Below are 25,908 nucleotides of genomic sequence, written 5' to 3' on the forward strand. Positions count from 1 at the left end.
GCATTTAACAGATTACAGTACTGAAGGAACAAGGTAGAGGTTTGATACAGATTGCACCTAACATTCTAAAGAAGAATGCTATTGGGCTGGGAGTCTTTCACACTCAGGACTGATGTGTGGATCAGGCACTCTGTTAGTGGTATCCTTTGGCCTGTATTAGACTTTGCAGGACTACGTAATATATGCATATGTAATATTTGATGGTAGTGGTATTGAATACCATGACCTGCACATATGAATGAACAAGACACTCAAAACACAGCTTTACAAAGATGTCAGTTCACAGAGGAAGTTGCAAGCCACCATGTGTGCACATGTGAAAACCACCACTGAGATTCTTTTTCCCCCCTAAGGAGAGCATTGTAATGGGCCAGCAACTTAAACTTTTATTTTGATGTAGAACTAAATAATTATGTTCTTCAGGCTGCTCCCTTTATCACATTATCCACCACACTGCAGCATTTGTGAAAGACAACATCTGGAGGCTCCTCCCCAATGATCTGTAATCACAAAAACACAATGAAGGAACAATAGGATTTAGGTCCTTGTGTCGTGTATTTTTGGGAAGAATATAAAGCAGCAATCCATACCTGTTAGCTTTCTCCTCCCTTTAGCAACTGGCATCCAAAGGTATACTGCCTTTGAATAGGGAGGTTCAAAAACATTATTGCTCATTCAGCAACTGGCATCCAATCTCTTTTAAAATCCATTTAATCTAATGGCCCTGTCTGCATTTTTTGATAGGGAGTGCCTTTATATATGCCCTATATGAAGGGCATATGTACACGTATGTTTAAAGCTATTGTCAGGGGTTTACGAGAGATCTTCAGGACCAAGTATCATTAAAAGGAGATGAAACAATTGCGCACACAGTCCTTTTTGCAGCAGCCTGTATTATGAGTTCCCTTCAATAAGGTTCTTTGGATTTGTAGCTCCCTTTTTAGAGCACTTTAAGCCTGCAAATTCTGCTTATGGGAAGAAACATTACTTGTCAGGGTGAAGGCTTTATCTCCAATAATGTATTCTTGGGGTATAAGATGATTGGCTGAAAGCAGAGGCCAGGATCATGTGATCTTCCAGATGTTGGAAACATTGCAGTCCAACATCTGGAAGGCCACATGATTCCCACCCCTAGTTTAAAGGCTTTTCAACACAGGCTTTAGAAACAGCATCAAGTTAGAAGAGTCATGTGAAGTTCTCTTCCTTCATCGGTAACAGCACAAGAGATTTAACAATGGGTAAAAAAGCTCAGAAGTACATATCTAGTATAGTGGGCTCTTGGTATCCGCTGGGGCTTGGTTCCAGGACCCCTGTGGTTACCAAGCTCCGTGGATATTCAAGACCCTTTATACTCAATGCTGTAGTAAAATAGCATCATCTGTTATATAAAATATTTTCAAACCCTGGTTGGTTGAGTTTGTGACACCAGAGGATCAGCTCGCAAAACTTGCCACTCTTTCTCCCAACCCTGTCAGTGGTATCAAAACTACTTTGGTCTTAGTAGAGGTTACAGACTGGTTTCACTGATAAGAGGAAAAAGTAGCAGGGTCCAGTGAAATAGGCTCCACTGAATGAATGACCAAGGTTAACATGGCTTTCCCCATAGGATTTCACATTAAGAAGAACAGTTGGCTCTAAAAGCAATGGCAAACTGAGGGTAGTTGTAGGGTGTCCTTTCTTTTAGGGTGAAAAGATAAGGCCAGACAAGGAAGCATTTTGGTGAGATACTCTTCAGAGATCTGCTATCTTGTCTTAAGTCAGGAGAAGCAACTTGCTATCTTTTCAACTGCTGGTTTACTCCAGGTGTTGGCAGCTGTAGTCCACTAGATGTTTTTTGGCCAACATCTCCCATAGCATAACCAAAGCCAATTACTATGGGGCATTTCAGTTTTTAAACATATAGAAGGCCACAGTACTCTACCTATTCAATAGAAGGAAGAATTGTTGCGGTGTCCTGTACCTTCAAGATATTTCAGAGTTAGGGTGACCCTATCAGGGTTTTTTGACGTTTGTTCAGAGAGGGAGTTGCCTTCCTCTAAGGTTAAGATTTATTTTACTATTTATTTTGGAAAACATAGCAGAGTATAAATCATGGATTTTATAAAGGCCTATAAGAAGGAAACTACTGTGAAGAACTGGACACTCTGAAGCATTAGAAATGTCAAATATTGTAACCAGTCCATTCTTTGTAGTGACAGTCTTTTAGTTTGCATTTCAATATGAAGTTCTGCAAGGGTATTTAGAGTGGGCCAGTGTTTTGAAGTAATGGTCAGTGTTAGACTAGAACTGTGGGACACCAGAGTTTGAATCCATGTTCAGCCATAAAAACACCTGGATGTTGTTAACTGCTGTTGAATTGACTCATGGCAGCCCTATGGATGAGACATCTCCAGTCCCACCATCAACGCTTTGCGTAGGCCCTATAAATTCATACAGCTGACCTCTCTAATTGAGTATCCATCTAGCATGCAGTCTTCCTCTCTTTCTGTTTCCCCCCACATTTTCTAGCATCATTGTATTTTCTAGTGAATCATGCCTTCTCATGATATGGCCAAATACGACAGCCTCAACTTGGTCATCTTGGCTTCTAGGGACATTTCAGGCTTGAGCTGTTGGCCTTTTTGTCTGTCCATGGTGTCTATAGCACTGTTTTTCCAGCACCACTTCTCAAATGAATTGATTTCTTCTTATCCACTTTCTTTACTGTCCAGCTATCACATCCATTCATGGTGATGGGGAATACAGTGGCTAGGACAATTCTATCTTGTTGAGTGTTCTGTTGGATATCTTTACTCTTTAGGATCTTACCTACTTCATAGCTGCCCTTCCCATTCATCGTCTTATTTCTTGACTGCAGTCTATTTTCTGATTAATGTCTGCCCCAAAATACAGTAAATCTTTTACTATTCTGATTTCCTCATTATCAAGGCTGAACATGTGTAGGTCCTCCATGGTCATTATTTTTGTTTTCTTTATGTTCAGCAGTAAGCCTGCCTTTGCATTTTCTTCCTTGATCTTAGTAATTATTCCATATCTGTGATGTTTTCCACTAGTACGTAGTATGGTGTAATCCACATATCTTCAGTTGTTTATATTTCTTCCTCCTGTTTTCACTCCTCCTCCTTCTGTGTCTAAGCCTGCTCTTCGTATGATGTTTTCTGCATACAAGTTGAACAAGCAGGGTGATAATATGCAGCCTTGACTGACCCCTTTGCCAATTAGGAACCATTCTGTTTCTTCATGTTCTGTTCTAACCATAGCCTCTTGTCCTAAGTACAGTCAACCCTTTGTATCTGCAGCGGTTCTGATCCAACCCTCTCTCCTTGCAGATGCAAAAAATTGTAGAGCTCAGGTCCAATTGATTTCCAATTGGCACACCCCACCAGTTGGGTGAATGGGGCAAGGCCATCTGCAAATGCTCAGCTGTACAGATTTCTCATTAGGACTACCAGATGTAGTGGCATTCCCATGTCCTTAACAGCCATCCATAGTTTTTCTGAGAGGTTCACCATGTGTCACTAGAAAGCACATAACCAATACTTACTGGATTAGATCTGGACTCAGTCACAATTATTGTTGTTCCTGTGTGCCTTCAAGTCATTTTTGACTTGAACCAAACCTAAGATGAACCTATTTTCTTGGCAAGATTTGTTAAGTAGTTTGCCTTTGCCTTCCTCTGAGGCTGAGCGAGTGTGACTTGCCTAAGGTTTCGCAATCGGTTTCCATGGCTGATCAGGGATTTTAACTCTGATTTCTGGAGTACTAGTCAAACACCCAAAGCTCTACACAACACTGGCTGTCTGTCAGTCATGGTTACAGTTGACCTATTCAAGTCAATTGGATATATTAAACATGGCTAACTTAAGCTCCATTAATTTCAGTACTCTATTTTTACACATATACTATTGATAAGGATGAAGGATGGTTTGAAAATGTGTTTAGAAAGAAAGAAATGGATGTACTATGAGCAGGACTAATCTTGCATCCAAATTATATTGAGATTAGCCATTGTTGTTGTGTGCCTTCAAACTGTTTCCGGTTTATGGCGACCCTAAGGCAAACCTATCATGGGATTTTCTTGGCAAATTTCTTCAGAGGGGGTTTGCCATTGCCATCCTGTGAGGCTGAAAGAATATGACTTGCCCAGTATCACCCATGGCTAAGCTGGGATTCAAACTATGGTCTGCAGAGTCACAATCCAACGCTCAAACAACTACATCACATTGGCTCTCACTTCAGACTAGCTGTAGCCACTGAATAACCCTGCCATCTCCTCCCATTGTTCTTCAGCTTCCTTGGGCTGTATAGGATCCTTCTATAACACCTGCCATGTATATCAATAAATAAAATGTAAATAATAGGGTAATATAAAATGCTGTTTTGTGTCTGGATAAAACAAAGGTAATACAAATTTAGAGCTACAAAGACCCATGCAATAGATACATTAACATTGAATTGATGACCACTAACAGAAAACGAGTGGCCACTATGAACTGAAAAACACCTAATTTAACAAGGACATACTGTGTGAATGATGGCTGGAATCCTGCAGGGAATTTCGTAGCAACACAGTGGTTCCCAGCCTGATGCACTCCAATCCCAATTTGCCAGGAATCAGCCGACTGCCTGCCATCTCATCCCATCATGTGAGTGATTTTCAATGCAACAGACAGAATCAGGGTCCCTGATGCAATTCCCCCTTGTGTCAAAGACTGCTCACACAAAGGGAACGCCAGCTAGCTATCCCCATTGATCACAGTGGCTGCTGCCTGGAAAGTGGGAATTGTAGGACTTTCACAGCCATTGTGTAGCCCCTAAAGGAGGGGCTACATTCGGACTGTGAATCCAGTTACAAGTGTGTAACTCTAGGTTATGCATTTATAACTGCCGTATGGGATTCCAGATACTAACACTAACATAAAATTAACAATGATATAAACAACCCAAAATTAAATACAAAGTTGGCAGTTGGAAAGCATGAGTTACAAAACGAACCAGACTTGGAAGCACAGGATTTCTAGATACACTCCTGTTTCAAAAAATATTTCAATTAAACCAAAGCTTCTTGGTAAACTGCCAAGATCTATATACTCAAGTCAAACAAAGTGAAAACTATGCCGCCATATATAAGAGAACTTATAAATTGTTCTGTAATACAGTACGCATTTGGATACTCCAGGATTTTTTTCCCCTCACATATAACATGCCCTAAGGAAAAACAATAATATATATCTGGCTTGGTTGGTTGGAAAAATATTGTAGCACAAAACTGCTGTAGTCTGACAGGTATTCATAGACCTTGGTTTGAAAAGATAAAGCACTCACTACATCTACAAGGACCCTGAATCTGCACCTCATAGTACTACTTGGGTCAATGTCCAGATGGACCAGGTAATCTCAATATTGTTTGTATCCATTTAAGACCTACACAGGGTGGAATACAGCAATCCAAAATGTCTCTAAATACGAGTTTTTAAATGAACAATTTTTATAAAAGAAGCAAATAAATACTATTTTTAAAAAAGATTTTACTGAAACAAACATAACCAACAAACAATGCATCTCAGATCCAGTACAATGAGGTATACTGAGCTGATGTTTCCTGATTATGTAAAGAAATCCCCAGCTGACATGACTGGAGATCAGAGCTCGAATCCCCCCTCAGCCATGGAAACTCACAGAGTAACCTTCAGCAAGTCACACTCTCTCAACCGCAGGATGGCAATGACAAACCCTCTCTGAAGAAAATTGCCAAGAAAACCCCATCATAGGTTTGCCTTCAGGTCGCCATAAGTCAAAACTGACTTTGAGGCACACAACAACAATAATCTTTCTAAAACTCAAAATGGGAAGAAGGGGGAGCAACAGCTCTGGCATTTTCATCTGCACAACTAATAAATTTAATAGGAGTCTCATGGAACTTAGAGTGGTCTTGGGTATCTATTAGCCTTTACTTTTTCAGTTAATTTCTCCATCAATATAATATTCCAGGCTATCTAACCACTGAGAAAATAGCAGGGCATTTAAGCCTTTCTGAATTTGTGCAATCTCTTAAAACATGCTATCAGATATAAATGCACAACCAACTCTTTATGAGAAAAAGACTCATTTGCAAGATAGAAAAGAGATAGTAGTTCCAATCCCTGTGATTAAAAAAATGGTGTAATTCCAGAAATAAATTGCTTGTGGGCATACCACCCAAATGGTAGTAACTCTCCAACTTGCCAACAACACCCATTTGAGCCTATAGAAAATACCTTCACTTCCATGGGAATTAAATACCATGACAAGGGGCCCATACAAACAGGCCAAAATAAAGCTGCTTTGGGTCACTTTGGAGGTATGCTGTTTAAATGATGCATGCGTCCTAAGAGTCCGGAAGCCATGCCAAAGCCATGCTCTAGTCCTAAGGACTGGAGCACAACTTTGGTGCAGCTTCTGGCCTCTTAAGATGCATGTGTCATTTAAACAGCATACCTCCAAAGTGACCCAAAGCAGCTTTATTTTGGCCTGTCTGTACGGGCCCTATATTAATTTTATACAACACTCTTTGATATTTGTGGACATTAGTTTTATCATCCCTTTTAACCACAGTTTTCCCCAATCAATCTAGGATGGTTTTACCCCATAAAATGTACTGACTCTCCCAAAAGCTATGGTCGGAGAATCATACCTGCTTTATTTCCAGCAATTCTAATAGTCTCAGTCAGATTACTTTGGCTCATTAATTGATGTCTGAATTTACTTTTCTGAGTAACATAATCAGGATCCTGTGAAGAATTCCTTCCAAGTCAAATGAATTGTCCAAAAGGTAAATTTTTACATAAATGGACATAATGAAAGGAAGAGAAATGCAAGTGAATAGCTTTCTGTAGGCTTAGTAAAAACATAAAGTTAATCATCATGCCTATATTCTTCTGTACTGAAAAATAAAAATAAATAAAAGGCATTGAGAGTTTTATGATAGTATGAAAACTATATAGACAGTTTACCAAGAAGGTTTGGCTTAAGTAAAGAAGAATTTTTAAAACAAGAGTGCATCTAGAAATATCATTCGCATCATATGCTGCATATTCAACTATTGCTTTTCAATTCATTGTGATCATTCATTCTATGTTGATGTTGCATATACTTCTGTAATTCTCAGTTTATATCCAGTTTGTGTCACCTTCATTTAATCCGTCTGCAATAGACCACATTGTATTACAATATTATTTCAATCTTGATTGGTTTACATTGCAGTTGTGTGCTTCCTGGCACTTTTTGATATTTATTTTTAACTAGGTGCCAGAGCCTATCTGATCTAGGAGCTAAGCAGGGTGAGCCCTGGTTAGTACCTATATGGGAGACCACAAGGGAATACCAGGTGCTGTAGGCTATATTTCAGAGAAAGGATCTGGCAAAACCACTTCTGAGGATTCCTTGCCTAGGAAAACCCTAGGAAATCCAAGAGATCAACAAGCAACTGAAAGGCACATGTACAACTACCCTTCAGTGTCATTTGGTCTTTCCAAAACCTATCCAGCAACCCAACTTTCAGCTTGACTATCTACCTGAGCCACTTCTGTGGCTCTGTATATAGGGAGGGGAGGACCCTGACATGTGAAGATACTGACTGGATTGTAGTTCAGAACAGAATCAAGTCTGAGCTTGGTTGCCTTGTAGAGTCAGCAGGGGTGGGCAAAATGGGGGCCCAGATAGCTTTGCAAGGACCTACATTCCGGAGTATGCCCTTCTGGAGGTAGTGGGCGAAGACAGGCTCACACTGTGTGTGGTAGGTCTCTAGCCGCTGACGTATGATGCGCTCATGGTCGTCCACCCTCTCACCCATCTGACTTCGGATGAGCAGCCGCTGGATCATGGTCTCCGTGGAGCAGTCAAACACTATCACCATGTTGGGGGTACGCCCCACCTGTAATGTGAAACGTACACCACAGTTGTCAATGACCTTACACTTGGGCAAAAGGCAATGGTATGCCAGGCATACTTAATTCAGATTCAGACTTAAATGTTGCATGCTTGCTAACGGAATAGCCTTCCTACAGGTTTGGGTTTGCAGGGGAAGCGTTTGGCCAGCCGGATGTTAGCCAGCTAGGAGAGGGTTATCGGAGTGAAAACTGAAAAAGCCAAAACCAGTCTGCATGTTTCCCAACAGTCCATTACCTGAAGTTCTGCCTCTGCTCCAAGACACAGTGACATACGCCAAAAAGTGAGTGGAAAACTTGTGGCCCTCCCCAGCTTGAGCTCTAAGTCACACTAGACCTAGCAACACCACCTTTGACTATTCTTTGCCTCAGAAACTTATGGGGTTGCTATAAGTCAACAGACAACTTGAAGGCACAAAAACACAATATATGAACATAAAAGCTAGACATCAGTGAAGAATTAAATTGTTCATTACTGATGTGAAGTCCATCTTATCACTTTGAAAAAGGTGGTCCTTTCAGATCAAAATTATTTGGAATGCAGCTCCTCTGACCCCATAGCAGCATCAGAGGATTCCTTGTAGTTGTTTCTAGGGACAAACACTTCCCACATCTGATTCACAGGCATAGAGATGGAACTCCTACATATAACCAATCAGCCACTAGCCATCCATCCAATACTAGCTAGGAAATGACAAAACTTATAGTCCAACTAACCTATAAGATACAAGGATGGGGAAGGTGTCATTAAGCTACCTACAATTGTTCACTAGTTATTCATTGGATGTTGCCTGGTACCAGCGTATGGGAAATTTGCCTTTCCCAGCTCTCCATTGGCCAAGCCACCCTCACCTCTGACTTACAATTTCCTCAAACAACTTGGCCTGGTTGATTTCCCGGGGAAAGCCTTCAACAACAAATCCTTTCACGTCTTCACATTTTAGCAGATTGTCAGCCACCAGATCCGTGATGTAGCCCTGCAGAGAGAAGGGCATCTACATTCTCAAAAAGCTTGGTTATGTCATAGAAAAGCAAAAGAGAGTCCTTCCTACTCATACATGATCTACCATATATACTCGATAAGTCGAGGGTAGGTTTTGAGGACAAAATGATGTATTTTGATATGACCCGTGGAGAAGTCGAGGGTAAAATTTAGGGGGATTTAAAGAATATAAAAGATGAAGTAAAGGCAAACAATGCCATAGAACTTACAAAATTACGGCAGCATAACCATGTGTGCTCACCCTAAAGGCTGGATGGATAAAAGCATAGAGAGGGGTCAGTGTTTCCAGGACAGATTATACTCTTGGCTTTCACCAAGGGATGGCTTGTTTTTTAAAATAGGAGTTAAAGTACGTTACTTACACTGACCCATGGATAAGTCGGCTCAGACCCTATACAGATCGGCACTGTGGGCCGGCATGGGGGGGCGGAGTCGTGGCACAGTATCCTCATGATGCACACCCCGACTCCACCCCCCAAGGCCCCATGACGCTGTGCACTGCTCCACATGGTGTGTGGTATCACTGCAGTCCTATGCTGCGTCCACATGATGCAGTGCTGAACGAGTGCCATATAGCCGTGCCACTGCAACTATCGTGCCCTTTCCAGGGTGCAAAAAGGAGCCACTTGAACTGGGCTGATGGGAGCCACAGTCCAAAGGCATCTGGAAGGTCACAGGTTACCCATCCCTGCACTAAACCATTACCCTGTGGAATCATGGGATTTGTACTTTAGTGAGGTAGTGAGCCTGGTCTGTCCAAGACCTCTGGTGCCTCACCAAACTACAAATCCCAGGATTCTTTAGGACAGAGTCAAGACAGTTAAAGTGGTGTCGAACTGCTTTATTTCTGCAGTGTGGATACACATCTGGATGGAGCACTGCATTTTGCAAATTAGCTGATGGAAAGAGATACTGCAAAGAGGGCAGATTCTTGGGGTTTCTTACCGAGGGCACCAGAGCCCCATTCAGCATGATGTCCCTTATGGCTTTGCCTCTGGAGGTGGCTTTGCTGGCTTCCTCCCGCAGCAGATCTCCAACAGCCACGTGAGTGAATTCGTACTTTTGAGCCATCCGGGTACTCTGTACCCCCTTGCCACACCCGGGGCCTCCAATTATAAAGATGATGATGGGGGCCTGCAACTTCTCTGCAGGAAAAAGAAGGAAGGGTGAATGAAAAGATGCATCCCCACACACACACACACACCCTGCACAGGCTGATTCCGCTTAGCAATAAGAGACAAGAACCTTGTCTTTGCTATATTATTTAGTGTACACTTATATCCTGTCTTTCCTTAAAGTAGTTGAAGGCAGCATGCTTGCCTGTCCGCCATATTTACAGTCAGCTCTCCATATCCACAGATTTTTTAATCCATGGATTCAAGCATCCACAGCTTGAACTTTAAAAAAAAAATTCCAAAAAGCAAACCTTGATTGATGCCATTTTACATAAATGACAACATTTTACTATGCTACTGTACTTAATGGGACTTGAGCATCCACAGATTTTGGTATCCATGCGGCATCCTGGAACCAAACCCTAGCAGATATCAAGGCCCCGCTGTATTCATTTGTCTGTTTGTTTGTTTAACTATCTCCATCCTACACTATACCCAAGATTTTAGGGTGGCCTACAATAAACTAATCTTGAACCAATAAAACAAGTTAAAAACAATACAAACAATTTAAAGGCTAAAGGCATATCAAACCTTTTAACACTTAGAATAATTTAAAAGCAGTCAGAACAATTTCAAGTCACTCATATGTGAAAATTTGGGTGAAATCATCAAGCCCCACTTTAACCTCACAACAACCCTCTAAGGTAGGACAGATTCAAGCTTGCCATCTAATGGTAAGGCAAGCCCTGGCACCATCCCTCCTTCACCTCATGTAGTAAAATGTAGTGAGCCAAATCATCAGTACAGTTGTCCCTCCCTGATTCATGGGAGATCTGTTCTGGACCCCCTCATGAATCAGAAAAAATACAAATATTCAAGTGCCCATTTATTATAAAGGTTACGCACACCATTTTGTCCCTCCTGGCTTGCTGTCCATAAAGGATTAAAACCACGGACACCAAGTCCACAAACAGGGAGGGACAAGTGTATATTCAGATTCCACAGGTGGCCTTCCAAAAGCTGTTGGACTGCAACTCCCATCAGATTCAGCCAACACAGCCAATGGTTATACTAAAAGCTACAGTCTAGCAACATCTGGAGGGCCATGAGATGTCTACTTGTCCTCCAAGGAGCCAAACAGTGAATGTGTAACCGAATTATTATTAAATGGGCAATTGAGATTGCAAGATCCCACATAAATGTTAGGTAGAACTTTTTGACTGCAAGGTGGATTAGTTTTGGCTCAGAGGCTGGTGGGCCCTCCTTTGGAGATTTTGGATTGCAAGGGCTGTTAGACAGTGGAATAGTTTTGACTTGGACGTTGGTGGGCCCACCTTCGTTGGAGGTTTTTAAACAAATGTTGGATGGATATCTCCCAGGCGTGCTTTAGCTGTGTATTCCTGTACAACCAGGCAAAGATCAGATGGTCCTTATGGTCACTTCCAACTATAATTCTATGATTCTAATTGATCCTCTCTTATTGCTTTCTCCAGAAGCCAAACAACCCTCAACACAATGTCTGACAGAGAGATACCAATTCTCTCTCTTGTAGAAAATGAAGTCAGTAAGACTGCAGAAGAGGGCAAAGAGGATGATTACCCAGGTATATTTTCTGGAAGGGTATCAAGTAAAAACCTCAGCCACTGTCCAAGCAGTTGATCCCCTTCCCTAAGGGAAGGTCCCCTTTGCAGCCACCATCAAAACAAACCTGAAACATGCAAGAACACAACCTGGCTTTGTGAACAGAAAGATGTCTGCATTGTCAAGCATCTGGTAGCCAACTGTGGCTTTATTAAGGGTGGCAGAATGGGAAACAGATAGATCTGACTTGTGTGAGTCACAGTCCAAATGGGAAATTCTCATAGTCGAGCCCTAGTACAACTTAGTCAGTTTTCTCTAGAGCAAAGAAGCCTGTCCTTAGGCTTAAAACAGTCTGGGTGGATGAAAACATGGCAAAATTGTTTTCTGTGCACCCTTGGAAGGCATGTTTGGAAAATAAGCAATGCTAGAAGACCCTGGGGGGGGCACACTTTCCCTAACCCTGTGCTAGATGAACCAGATGTAATGTGTATGCTCTGCTAAGATTTGTGTAGTAATTGCTGCTTCTGCACAAGCAAGGGTAGAAGGACTTAGTGCCAAAACCCTTCTCTGTCTCAGGCCTGGGGATAAAATCTGGTAGTTGAAGGTAGTTGAAAGTCAGAAAGTGACCATAAGGCCTAAATGAAGTACAGCCAGTTTGTTTAACAAAGAAAATGTTGTAAATTCCTAATGATTTCAAGTTTAGTTAAATGTGTACAAAATGTGTACAAAGTCTAGTTACATGTGTACAAAACATACAGAGCCATGTCCCAAAACACCCTACCTGGGCCAAAGGGACCTTGAAACAGTGGTACATGCTCTGGTAACCTCTCGTTTGGATTTCTGTAATGCACTCTACATGGGGCAACCCTTCTACCAAACTCGGAAGCTTCAATTAGTACAAAACATGGCTGCCAGATTGGTCACCGGTCGTTCCAGGTTTGACCACATAACGCCAATCTTAAAAGATCTTCACTGGCTGCCTATTCGCTTCCGAGCACAATACAAGGTGTTGGTAATTACCTGTAAAGCCCTACGTGGCTTAGGCCCGAGTTACTTGAAGGATCGCATCTCCCCATATAATCCGCCCCGCACTCTCAGAACAACTGGGAAGAACTTGCTAGAAGTCCCTACTTCAAGATATGTTAACTACTTCTCAGAAGGCCTTTTCAGTAATGGCCCCCAAGAATTGGAATAGTCTTCCCGAGGAGCTCCGTCTCATTACCTCCCTTGAACTGTTTAAAAAGAGACTGAAAAGCTTTCTCTTTAACCAAGCATTCCCCCATGTTCACTGAAGTTATGTTCCCCTTTTCTCCCTCTCACCTACATACACCTATGAATTGGATTTTAATTTTATGTTGTTTTAATAATTTTACTATGTACACCGCTTTGATCACTGCAGAAAAGCGGTATAGAAATTATTATTATTATTATTATTATTATTATTATTATCTTGATGTATTCTGCTGATAACAGCTAGAATACTGGAATACAACCCTGAGCTGCCAAAACCAGAGCCCATCCAACACTTTGGTGCGGTACAGACCACCCTAAAGGGGCGGCCTGCTGGCAGCCTAATTCCTTCCAGAGGGAAGCCACAGCCACCAAACCGCACAGCTTCCCTCCAGAGTAAAAAGAACTCAGAAAAAACGGGTTCTTTTTGCGCCGCAGGGCAGATGTCACGAGTACACCAATGGTGCACTCGCAATGTAAGCAATGTGCAGCGCAATGCGGATGCCGTGCGGCGCTTATAATGGCAGCACCTGTGTACACAGGACATCGCCATTGTTACACCACCACTCCATGCTTGGGTTAGGGACTGTGTGGTTGCCGCACAGTCCCTAGCCCTAGTATTTCCAGGTGTACACCGCAATTGGGCAGTCTGTACAGCGCCTTTGTTGTTGTTGTTGTGTGCCTTCAAGTTGTTTCTGTTGTATGGCAAACCTACCATGGGGTTTTCTTGGCAGGTTTTGTTCAGAGGTTTGCCATTGCCATCCTCTGTTGTTGAGAGAGTGTGACTTGCCCAGGGTCACCCAGTAGGCTTCCATGGCCAAACCAGAATTCAAACCCTGGGCTCCAGAATCCAAGTCCAAGGCTCAAACCCCTACACCACCCTTGCTTTGATTGTCTCACTGTCACTAGTGCTTCATGGAAAAACCTTAAAGATTTTTTAATTCTGGGCTAATGTGTCTTTAAATAAATTGCTGTATACAATCTACTATCAGTCTACATTCATTAAAATTTAAATATTGTTCTTAAATCCCTTCCACAGTACCTTTGCTGGTCTATTATTTTTAAAGTCTACCACATGTGCGGAAGCCAGCATGAAACAGCGGTTTGAGCATTGGACTAGGACTGTGGAGATCAGGGTTTGATTCCCAGCTCAGCCATTGAAACCCACTGGGTGACCTTGAGCAAGTCACAGTCTCTCAGTTTCACAGGATGGCAATGGCAACCCCCCTCTGAAGAAATTTGCCAAGAAAACCCTGTGATAGATTCGCCTTAGGGTCGCCATGAGCTGGAAACAACTTAAAAGACATGTGCCCAACAAGAACAATTGAAATCAGTTACCTTTTAGTTCACGCCTCAAGGGCCTGGCATTTTTGGGAAGGTTGTTCTGGCAATTCCCCATCCTGAGGGCTCAACCCAGAGATCTTCAGGCCATGGGTTCAGCAGACTTCAAGCCCCTGTACAAAAATTTGGCATTTGAGCTTGGCTGACACCTCAGTCCTCTCAGCTGTCTTTCTGATGTCACAGACCTCTGATGCCTGGTTTCTCTAATCCTGAGACAGGCAAAGCAGGGCAGGCAGAGTGCTTTTGTCATGAAGAAGCTCAATATGTACTTACTGTGGGCAATATGTACTTACTGTGTTGGCTAGAGATGATCAGAGAGAAATTGGCATTCCATTCTTGTCCAGATCTACTTGTTCAGTTTGATATGGTGGGGAGACCCAGCTGGTCTAGTCTAAGATGTGAGAACGGAAGAAAAGAAAATATCTTTATCTTTTGCTTTGCAACTCTTTCAAGAGAAGGATGAAATGGAGGAGGAAAAAAAGTGGGAGTTTTGACAATAGTTACTTTGGGTCGACACAAGCTACTGAAAGGTGAGTATGGAGGTGATCTCGGGTACATCTAAACTGTAGAAAGAATGCAGATGGACATACTTCAACTGCCATGGCTCCATCCTACAGAATCCTGGGATTTATAATTTCATGAGGCACCCAAACTCTTTGACAGAGAAGGCTAAAGGCCTTGTAAAACTACAGATCCCAGGATTCCAGGGGATGAAACTACAGCACTTAAAGTGGTGTCAATGTGCATTATTTCTATTGTGTGAATGCTTCCATCTTGAGTCTTGTGGGAAGAACCAATGCCTTGACGCTTTCCCCAAAGACTACTTTGTCTTGTGCAATACTTTCTTTATTTAGCTTCTAGGTTTTTGATTCCTATGTGAGTTCTCCATCTGACCCATATGTTTTCTCCATGCAAGTGGTTATTATAAAGCAGGTAAAGGTGTTCTGTGGCATAGAGGACTGGTTGCCAGCCTAGGAATTTGAACAGACAAACACACAATCAAGCCATTTGCAAACAAATAACCTTATAGAGACTCTATGCCATGCCATGAAACCGACTGCATGACCTTGGGCAAGTCACATGCCCAGGGATCCAAAACACATTGCAGAAATAATCCAGTTTGAGACTACTTTAATTGCCCTGGCTCAGGGCCAGGGAATCCTGGGAATTGTAGTTTATTGTGGCACCAGAGCTCTCTGACAGAGAAGGTTAAGTGTCTCACAAAACTAGTTTCCAGGATTCCCTAGCCCTGAGCCAGGGCAGTTAATACGGTCTCAAACTGGATTATTTTTGCAGTGTGTTTTGGACCTGTGACTGATGGAAGTGGAACACAGATGCTATTGCCACACTGCAGAATTAATGCAGTGCTTTAACTGCCATAGCTCCATTCTATGGAATCCTGGGATTTGTAGCTTGTTGTGGCACCAGAGATGGCTAAATAGCTCACAAAACTACAAACTCCATGTTATTTGTGCCTCTGGTATAAAATTAAAGAAGCAATGACCAGGAAGATATCTCCATAAATGAAAGTTGAGAATATAAGGATGTGGGGAGAGGAAGGAAGCACAGGAAAATGAATGATCTGCTTCCAACTTGAGGTTCACATAACGCTTTCCATCAAAACACACCATTGTATACGTAGAAAGCATGTACATTTCAACATTTGTGTAACAAAAATGCCTTGTTTGGCTCTCCCATCCAAGCTGTTCTGCCAAATATCACTAGAGGCTACTGCAGGATTAATGCAGTGAAGACACACCACTTTCTGACTTGCCCTGGGGCTCCATCTTATTCATGGAAACCTGGGAACTACAGAGCATTGAGACAGAGAAGGCTGGATGATGTCTCACAAAACTACAGTTCCCAGAAGCCCCTAGCCTAGTCATTGATTTTAATGAGCTATGTGGTGTCAAAAAACAGGATGGTTCCTGCAGTGAGGCTGAGGAGGAGGTGAGGGAGGACTATATTAGCAGCTGCACACTGCTATACCGGAAGTGTGGCTAAAGAGCGGCCATTACAGGGAGCCGGGTTTTGGCGCATGCGCAGTGGCGGACCATAGCAGGCTGGAGCTGCCCAGGTGAGGCTGAGCAGCAGAGGAGCCTCAAAGGAGATAGAGGCAGGGAGGGAGGTATATCCACTGTGCTGCCATTTTAGCATATGGGGGCTCACTGCCCACTCTTTTCTCCCCCAGAGAGAGACCCTGCTGGGGTGGGACCTAGGTGCCTGGGCTCCAAGCTCTGCCCACTCCTTTTTCTTTTCTAGTATCACCTAGAACACTAGCCCAAAGCCCATTGGGGTGGGGAGCAAGAGGAGGCTGTTGTTGTTCTTGTTGTGTGTTGTGTTCCCACTGATGGCCACCCTATCATGGGGTTTTCTTGGCAAGGTTTCTTCAGAGGGGGATTGCCATTGCCTTCCCCTGAGGCTGAGAGAGTGTGACTTGCCCAAGGGCACCCAGTGGGTTTCCATGGTTGATCAGGATTCGAACCCTGGACTTTTGGAATCCTAGTCCAGCGCTCAGACCATGAGGCCACTTCCTTGGGTGGTTATGGTTGCTTAGCCAGAATGTCACCCCCTTAGCCTTTTGCAGGAAAAGAGGCATTAAAACCAGGACACGCAAGGCGACCAGAGGTCTTCCTTTTCCAGGGCATGTCCTCCATTTCCACCTTCTGTCCAGGAGGAATTCCAAAATGTCCTCCACTTTGAGCATGACTAAGAAGCACGGATTTACATTTGTTACATGTTTTTAGTTTTAATTTGATGACCTACATTTTGCGGGGCTTAGTTTGTTACTGTTTTATGATTGGGAGGGGGGTTGGTGTAGGGGATTATTTAGAAATGTGGATTTTAATTGTATATTGTATTTTATTGTTACTCTTGTTTATTGTATCCCGCCTCGATCCGTAGGGAGAGGCGGGCTATAAATAAACTGTATTCTTATTCTTATTACTATTATTATTTGCAGTTAGGGCATCTGGTCACCCAGATTACATGGCTTTGCCTTTGGGATGTTCCCCATTGTCTCTCCCACACTGTAGACTTCAAAAGGGAATTTAAAGACCTTAAAATCAGAAATGGGTCTTGTTTGGCTCTTTAGTTGTTGATATCTTGTGATTTTCATCACCCCTCACCTTTGGCAATGGTGGTTAGTCTCAGACTGCATCCACACTGCAGAAATAATCCAGGTTGACACCACTTTATCTGCCACAGCTGACTTCTATGAAATTCTGGGAACTGATGTTTTGTGAGACATTTAGTCTTCTCTGTCAGAGAGCTGCAGTGCCACAACAAACTATAATTCCCAGAATTCCATTAGCGTTCAGCCATCGCAGTTAAAGCAGGGTCAGATTGGATTGTTTCTGCAGTGCGGATACACTAGCCAACAAAACTTAGAGATTCAGATGTTCAACATTTTGTCTTAAAGGTGGGTGGGGAATCCTCATATGCTCAAATGTGCTCAATCCAAACACTGCGTCTCACCCCCTAAACTCCAAAGAAGTGGCTTCCTGTTAAAAGGGAAAACCGCATTGTACGGATTAGAAACATTTTGTCCTGTAAAAGAAAATCCTGCTTTGAGGAGAGGCACTCAGCATTTATTCAAAGATGTTCTTGGAGTGCTAGAATTTGAGATACCAAAATGTGGCAGTCCTTGCTGAGCTATTTTGTTCCTGCTCTTACCCATTTGGCATTTTCAGTTCTCCTACCTCCCTTTTCTGCAATATCTCAAGTGACTTTATCCACAGAGCATTCATTCATCCTTCTTAAGCTGATTATTTCATTCTCTTTCTCTCTCAGGTGAACATTTTACAGAGTTTCTCCTGAATGCCTGCTTAGCACACCCAAAAATGACTTCTTTGGTGAGTTCCTATAATGGTGGGATTAAGACAAGAGGTTGCCTGAACTGAATGTGTGATCCAGGGCCTGATTCCTTCCTTAATCACACCAGAGGTTCCTACTATTCTGGAGTAGCTCAAATACTGAAAAGCTGTTTCTTGTTGGTGGTGTGTGCCTTTAAGTCATTCCCAACTTAGGGCAATCCTAAAGTGAACCTATCATGGCGAGATTTGTTCAGAGGAGTTTGCCATTGCCCACGCGACTTGCCCAAGGGTACCCAATGGGTTTCATGGCCAAGCTGGAAATCAAACCTTGGTCTCCAAAGTCATAGTTCAACACTGAAACTGGTATGCCATGCCAGCTATATAGCCTGCTATTTCCCATTTTATGATATTGCCCCAAATTGAGACCATTGCCCTTGGAAATCCATCTGGATCACCCACCATCCATCTTTGCTGTGCCCCCAACACTGGGCAACTGAAAGAGCAGCTCCCATTCTATCAAGCTTTGGCAAAGTTGCTCTCCAAATGGTGGCCTGTGTTGTATTTTCCTGAAGCTCTATTTGGAGCCAGCATCCAGCTCCTTCCATATTATAAAAACTTGATGAAACACGTCCTCAGTGTCCAGCCCTCTTCTCCCTAAGTGTGGTAAGAAATAACAGTGTTTAATTGTCCCACTGGGGTACTCTCCAACAGAACATGCTTACACCTCCCCCTCACATCCTATTATTTCTGTCTGATGGTAATTGGAGAGCATCAAATGTTTGAACTTCAGCTTCCATCAGTGCTAGCCGGCATGAGCAACAATCTGTGATGAACACAATCTCAGTAACCCATTGGGAAAAAGCTGAAATGCACTGCTACATTGCAGCAATATTTGAAACTTCAGGTTTCTTATATTGGCAAAAAGTGTGTGTCCAGGCCATACTGTAGCTGACCTTACATTTTGTGAAGGGCATAGCAGAAGGTGGGTTAACCATGGATATTAGGTTATACAGGATCTTAATTTTTCTTTGCAGTTTCACAGTTTCTTGTTTCTTTTGACATTTCATTTCTTGAAAGATAGTTGGAATAAACAATATACATTTCCTGTGGTCTGTGCTTAATTTTGTGCTTTGCAAAAAAAAGACAAAATGTCATGTGAACTATGGGGCAATTCAGATAGTCTTCTCTGTTTTCTTTCTTACCTGTGGCAATTCCTCTAATTTTTTTCCCTTTTCTTTTTTTACTTTAGGGGACCAGCAGCCAGACGGCAACTGAATATGTGGTCCGTGTCCCCAAGTAAGTGCCAGATTTTTTTTTATTTTATAGCAGGTTTTGCTCAATTTAAGTGTGATTAATTTTCAGTTTAATATTAACTAGACTGTAGATAATGCATTCCTTTCTTCTTCTCTTTCCACAGAAATACCTCCAAAAAATATAATATTATGGCCTTCAATGCTGCTGACAAAGTCAATTTTTCTACCTGGCACCAGGTAGGACCCTGCACTCAGTGGTAGATTGCATTTTGCATGCTGATTATCTTTTATAGCAACTCTGAGCAAAGACAGCTTGTGCTCATAGAAGTCCATGTGGGCATAAGATCAGCCTGAGAAACCATACTGGTTGGAAAGATCAGTCAGGATTTTTCTGGCATTGGCCTTCCTTGTACATCTTCAAGTCAAATATGCTTGCTTCTGCCTTCCCCAATTTTTGAAGAAGACTGATGACCTCTTTTCAGGAAAGCATTTTAGAATTACTTTCTTTTCCCAATACAATGAGAATTTGGGGTATGCCTTTTACTGAAAATACTGAGAATTTGATTTTGTTTTAAATTCATAAACTTTCTTGGGAGGATTGAGTAGAGATAAGTTACATTAACAAATGCATCAACCAAGAAGCATTAGTTGCCTTGTGTACATATCCTAGATTCAGTGCTCTCTCTAACCAGCGGAGAAACATGTTTATTCTGCTGCATATTTTGGTTGTGCTACAATGTCCTAGCCATAGGAGTTGGGGTCAACTTACAAGGGGTGACTTGGAACAGTCGGTTGCCCTATCTGACCTTTTGTGTTAGGCTGTATCATTTTTATCTGTATGGGGGGGTACGGGGAAGTCCAACATTACTACATTCTACATCTCATAGGTAATACTGAGCTGTACCATTTCAGGCTAGATGTAGATGTTAATTTGATTATATGCTCCTCTGTGTTTGGGGTCAGGGGGAATTACTATAAACAGAAGTTTGAAACTGTTTTCCAATTCAATAAGAGCCCTGGTAGTGCAGATATTAAATGCCAGTATTGCAGCCACAGTGTTGTGAGTTCGATCCCAGAGGGCTCCAGGTTGACTCAGCCATCCATCCTTTCATAAATTGGTAAAATGAGTACCAAGCTTGTTGGCGGCAATTGTAAACTACTTAGAGAGTGCTGAGTTCATTGTGAAGTGGTATAGAAATGTAAATGCTATTGCTAAAATGCTATTGCTATGCTACTTTTCTATGTGCAAAGATTTTTATTTTTAATCTTTGTATGGAAGTGTATTATGTAGCCCAAAGACCAGCTTCCTGTTTCATTGAGAAGTAGGCTATCTGCTTACTTACCTTATTTTCAAGGCCATATTTTTTAAAAGAGAAATTGAAAGTAGCATACATCAATGCAATGATAATATAATAATAACAAATCCAGCAATAATCAGAAGTTGCCAAGATGAAAAACAAAAAGAAATTCAAAATTAACAACTCACAACCACCACCACCACCCCTATGAATAGAAAGCAATCTTAATTTATTTCTAATGAAGAGAAAGGGTTTTCAGCTGAAGGCCTTCTTGCTAGCAAGTTTTGGGCAAATATCTAAAATCAAATCATATTGGGACTTGATGAATCTTTACTGGTAGAGTGTTCCATCAGGTGGTGCTACAACTGAAAAGTCCCTGCTTCTTGTTTGTTTTTTCTTGCCTGGTCTTAGACAGCCAAGGTGTCTGGAGTGGAGCCTCAGGTAGTGAACAGAATGTGCAAGGAGGAACACAGGAATGAGTATGAAAAGTGTGTTCAATGGAACACACATAAACATTTCCTCAGTAGATAAATCCATGGTCTTCATAACTGTGCACAACCAAGCTGTTCCTATAGTTTTTTTGCATTTCTTCAACCAAAACTTAGTCCTGATTATCACCATGATATAACAGCCACTGTTCAAAAAGGTCTAACCAAGAGTAGAAAAGAATGCTTCACTGACATGCATGTATGTGGTGCGGCTGCTCAAGCACCTGTTATTATTCCCTGCTTACCAGGACCAATGCCAAGATCTGCCTTAGCACTTTCTTTTCTGCTCCTCCACAGGCAAAGATGGAACGAGATCTCAGCAATAAGAAGATCTACCAGGAAGAAGAGATGCCAGAGTCAGGAGCCGGGAGTGAGTTCAACCGCAAGCTGAGAGAGGAGGCACGGCGTAAGAAGTATGGCATCATCCTGAAGGAGTTTAAACCAGAAGACCAGCCCTGGATTCTGAAAGTCAATGGCAAAGCTGGACGCAAGTGAGCAGTGGTGCCTTTTGTCAAGTTGTTGTGTACTTTCAAGTCCTTTCTGACTTATCATGAAGTTGTCTTGGCAAGGTTTGTTCAGAAGGGTTTTGCCTTTGCCTTCCTCTGAGGCTGAGAGAGTGTGACTTGCCCAAGGTCACCTACTCCATGGCTGAGCAAGGATTTGACCCCATCTCCCAAGTCCTAATCCAATGCTCAAACCACTACATCATACTGGTTGGAAATAATAAATACATATTAGGCAAAAGCTAGCATTCATTGGGAAATGAAGCATGCTGAATACATTTAGGTTATACCTTGATAAAGGATCATACCTGAACCAAAACAGTCCTTTAAAGAATATTCTTTGCCTTTGTCTGGTTTAAACCTGCCCTCACTGTGTTAAAATGGATTCTTATAAATTAATCAAATGTAAGCAGATCAGCAATGGGAATTGTGTGGTCCTCTAGATATTATTGGACTACAACTCTCAGTAGCCCTAGCTAACATAGTCGGTGGTGAAATATACTCTGAGTTGCAGTTCAGTAACATCTGGAATCCTGCAAATTTATTTATTTATTATTTCCATCACTGAACTAAAGCTTGTTGCTGTTTAATTTGCATGTGTTCATCTATTTCCAAACTTAAGGAAGAGGTTCCAAAGCCTGGAATTCAGAGATTTTTTAAGCAGGAAGCAAAACTGATCCCATGCAACCATTGTATGATTTTCTAATTTTAACAGCTGCAAGGCCTCTTAAAAATGAAAAATATTTTAAACACAAATTAAAACATGCAGAATGTAGCAGATTTTGTGTTACAAGTGGGAATTCTCAGTTAATAAATTGATTATTATATGTGTGTCTTAATCCCATTTTGCTCAATTCTGGATCTGGAACTAAAATCTTTAGATCTTGCCTTTTAATTGTGCTCCTATTTTCAATCTTGAAGCAATCTCCTGTTGTTGTTTTTTCCACTCAGGTTCAAAGGTGTGAAAAAGGGTGGTGTGACAGAAAACACCTCTTACTACATCTTCACACAGTGTCCAGATGGTGCCTTTGAAGCCTTTCCAGTTAACAACTGGTATAATTTTACACCCATTGCCAAGCACCGCACATTAACTGCAGAGGAAGCTGAGGAGGAATGGGAGAGGTGAGCATACAAAATCTTAGTTCCCGCCCAAGTTATGGTACAGGGAAGGAGGCCTGAAAGGCTTGTGCATGATGAGAGCTACTTCATGGAATTGTTATGAACCAATGTGGCCCTTCATTTGAGGCTGACCAGGAATCATTTGACAAGCTCCTAGTGGAATCTCAGTTCCAATCTGGTGGTCACGTTGTATCCCTTCTATGATGCCTTTCGGTACATAGTATTTTACAGAGTAATAAGATTTTTCTCCCAATTTGCAAGAGCTTACAAATAATAATATGCCAGAGAGGACGCAACAGAGGGACATGTGGATAGATTGGGGGAGAGCAGAAATTCAGCTCAGTTATATATATTTTGACTCATTCCAGTCATGACACCCTAAAGCTTTGAAGAGTCTCATGTGGAGTGATGGATCCTGGCTTTCAGTTCACTACAGAATATAGCACTATGATTCCACTTTAACTGTTGCGATTGCATCCTATGGAATCCTTGTAGTTTGGTCAGAAGCATTAAAGCTCTCTGGCTAAGAAGATTCTAAATAAACCCCAAAACTGCAGATCCCAAGGTAACGTAGGATGGAACCATGATAGTTAAAATGGGATCATAGCACAATAATTATGTTGTGTGGAACGGCCTGTTAATCAGACACTAAAGATGTCTTCTAGTGCGGGGTTGGTAATCATGTCACTCTCCAGATGGTGGTGTACTGCAAGTTCCAGTAGCCCTAGCAGGCACAACCAATGATGAAGAATGCTAAGAGATGCAGTCCCACAAGATTTGAGGGCTGATTCCCATGCCATTTCATTGCAATCAGAGGTTCACATGTACCCATTAGGATCTTTTCTACTTTGAACAGTGGACTCCCATGCTGTTTCAAGCTGCTGACATGGAGGGGAGAGGCTGTTCAAGGAACATATGCTCAAATCCCCTTGGGCAGACACAAGGACAGTAAAGACATGCATTTAGAGAACACTTTATAGAGTATTGAAAGCCCTTCACATTTATTATTTTAGTAATCTGTAAAAGAATCTTGGAATGTGCATCAGTGTTGTTTCCCCATACCGTGGGATAGAAGACTGTCTAGAACAAGAAAAAGATGCGATTTCAACCTGGGACTTGGTCTTTAGGCTATATGCTGTACTCTTCTCTGCAGTTCAGTTTTTTCAATCTTAGTTTGTATACCCACTGCTGGGGCCCTGGATTACACTGAAGGGTCTGAAGTTACATGTTGTCATCTTCTTGGTCTCAGCTCCTTTATCTATGTGTGTTCTGAAGTCAGAGCTTCACAGAGATGTGGGTGTCCTGGTATGCCTGTGTGCCGCCTTAAGGTTTTAACAAGCTTTCTTGCATGTGCCTCTGCCAGGTGCGCTTTGCCTTTCAAGCTGGGCTCTTTAACAGGCAGTCTGGCTTAGAATAGCCCTTTTCCCTCTTTTGCAGACGGAACAAGGTGCTGAACCACTTCAGCATCATGCAACAACGACGGCTGAAGGACCAAGGGGAAGAGGAAGAGGAGGAGAAAGAGAAGAAGGGAAAAAAGAAAGGCAGTGATTTGAAAATCCATGACCTGGAAGATGACCTGGAGATGAGCTCAGATGACAGCGAGTTCAGCGATGCAGACGGTATGGAGAGCTGAGGCTGAAAGAGGGTGGTGGTGTGATAGCTTGTAGCAGGTCCCTTGGACATACTTTTCAGAGGCAGTGGCTTGCTCTAGGATGGACTCCCCTGAGCCCAAGACACTTTGCTGCCTGAGGTGGAGCAGCAAAATGGTGACCCACATCTCATCCACCTGAATCTAGGTTCATACTACTTAAAGCCAGCAAAATTATTTTAGCACAGAGGCAGAAAATCCCACAAGTACCTTTTCCCATGGCTTACAGTCAAAATATAAATATATTTACTGCCATTTTTGACACCCCAAATTTGCTGTCTGTGGGGGTCATTTCACTCTCCCTAAAGGGAAGGTAAGTCCACTGAGTTTCCTTTCTTTCTAGAGGATCCTCCCTGTAGGCCTGAGACGGACAAAACCTGTAGCCTTCCACTTTCAGGAGATTGTCTTGAGATTTTTGCTTCTTGTTCTCCATTATTAGGTGAAAAGCCAACCAAACCTAAGAAGAAGGCCCCTCTGACCAAGAAGAAGAAGAAAAAGAAGGGATCAGATGATGAAGCCTTTGAAGATAGTGATGATGGGGACTTTGAGGGCCAGGAGGTCGACTATATGTCTGATGGATCTAGGTGAGCACTATCATAGATGGGGAGTAGCTTCTTCTCAACGGGAAAGTTTAGTTGGGCAGCTGCTGCTGCTGTTTCCCTTTTTTCTTCAGTATTGCTTGCCACTGCTCAGTTGTTTCTATATGTTCCTTACTGTGCTTCATATTGCCACTGGAGCTGACCCAATACATTTTGCTTCCAGAAAGGAAAGTTGCATCTCCCCTTACCATAATCCCTCCAGTTCCATGTACTGGATGAGGAGACCAGCTGTGAAATTTGTCAGCAGTGGTGATGAGAGAGAGTTTTCTGTGCATTTGAGGGAAGCAAGCTGGCTTATATGGGACAGTGTGGGCTGTACAACATACCCAACATTGCCAGCTCCCTACCTCTCAGTATCTATATTCACAGGCACATGCATCTCTTTGCCTCATGGTAGGGCTGGACCTGGTTACCCTGTTGTCTTATATCACTCATATGTGGGTCATCTTTGTGTCCTCTTGCAGTAGTTCAGTAGAGGAAGTGGTGGGCAAGCCCAAGACAACCAATGAAGAAGACATCCCAAAAGGTATGTGATTAAATAGAAATAGCTGTGTTCATATGAGTCAGCAAACCTAAAATTGAGAGAGCAGGTTGGGGTCCACCCAAAAGCTTGGTGATACATACTATTTTTTAAACAAATGTCCCTAATAGTTACTTGGTCTGACTTCTTTGTAGGATGATGCTTGTTTATGGTTTAGTAGTTCTTGGTTTTTGAGGTTCATAGGCAGTTGTGTCATGTTCTGCCTTTTTGTTCTCATTTCACATAATTATATAGTGCAGCTCTATAGTTATTTTATGCCTATTTAAGTATCAAGGATTTCTTCCAAAGAATACTGGGAACTGTAGCTTGTTGAGACTGCTGAGCATTCTTTATTAAAAATCCTAGCCTTCCTTCCCAGAACTGCATTTGCATTGCAGGTTAAATAAAGAATAGGAACATCTTCAGCTGGATCTGCCAGGCCCATTATTTCCCTTTTAGTGGACATTGGC

At 42.2% G+C, this 25,908-nt stretch overlaps 2 protein-coding genes across 9 annotated transcripts in view; one reads left to right on the forward strand and one right to left on the reverse strand.

Annotated features, from left to right (window-relative positions):
- LOC149323049 (adenylate kinase isoenzyme 1-like) lies at nt 1-16,224 on the reverse strand. 7 transcript variants are annotated; one of them, XM_089486640.1, is made up of 7 exons: nt 16,185-16,224; nt 14,489-14,586; nt 14,193-14,308; nt 9,874-10,073; nt 8,789-8,902; nt 7,765-7,912; nt 1-500 (listed from the first exon to the last, which is right to left on the reverse strand). In XM_089486640.1, exons 3-7 carry the CDS (start codon nt 14,251-14,253, stop codon nt 442-444), a joined length of 582 nt encoding a protein of 193 aa, XP_089342766.1. In that variant the 5' UTR covers nt 14,254-14,308; nt 14,489-14,586; nt 16,185-16,224; the 3' UTR covers nt 1-441. The 7 variants fall into 7 exon arrangements, with proteins under 7 accessions (XP_089342766.1, XP_089342728.1, XP_089342736.1 ...); XM_089486602.1 differs by having other exon boundaries at nt 3-500; nt 7,718-7,912; XM_089486610.1 differs by lacking the exon at nt 16,185-16,224 and adding an exon at nt 15,955-16,032 and having other exon boundaries at nt 3-500; nt 7,718-7,912.
- Nucleotides 16,212-25,908, forward strand: part of GTF2F1 (general transcription factor IIF subunit 1) — a 16,243-nt gene continuing 6,546 nt past the window's right edge. The window contains exons 1-9 of one of the 2 annotated variants that reach the window (XM_089486588.1): nt 16,212-16,272; nt 17,988-18,049; nt 19,260-19,306; nt 19,428-19,500; nt 21,347-21,540; nt 22,504-22,674; nt 24,109-24,290; nt 24,759-24,903; nt 25,383-25,444. In XM_089486588.1, the coding sequence (XP_089342714.1) occupies nt 18,038-18,049; nt 19,260-19,306; nt 19,428-19,500; nt 21,347-21,540; nt 22,504-22,674; nt 24,109-24,290; nt 24,759-24,903; nt 25,383-25,444 (886 nt within the window). In that variant the 5' untranslated portion in view covers nt 16,212-16,272; nt 17,988-18,037. Of the gene's footprint in view, nt 16,273-16,305; nt 16,324-17,987; nt 18,050-19,259; nt 19,307-19,427; nt 19,501-21,346; nt 21,541-22,503; nt 22,675-24,108; nt 24,291-24,758; nt 24,904-25,382; nt 25,445-25,908 lie in introns of those variants that run through there. The other variant, XM_089486595.1, reaches the window with a different exon arrangement.

Source organism: Sceloporus occidentalis, unplaced genomic scaffold (assembly GCF_023333645.1).
Source record: "Sceloporus occidentalis isolate IW3139 unplaced genomic scaffold, rSceOcc1.0.p SCAF_1, whole genome shotgun sequence".
Taxonomy (NCBI): domain Eukaryota; kingdom Metazoa; phylum Chordata; class Lepidosauria; order Squamata; family Phrynosomatidae; genus Sceloporus; species Sceloporus occidentalis.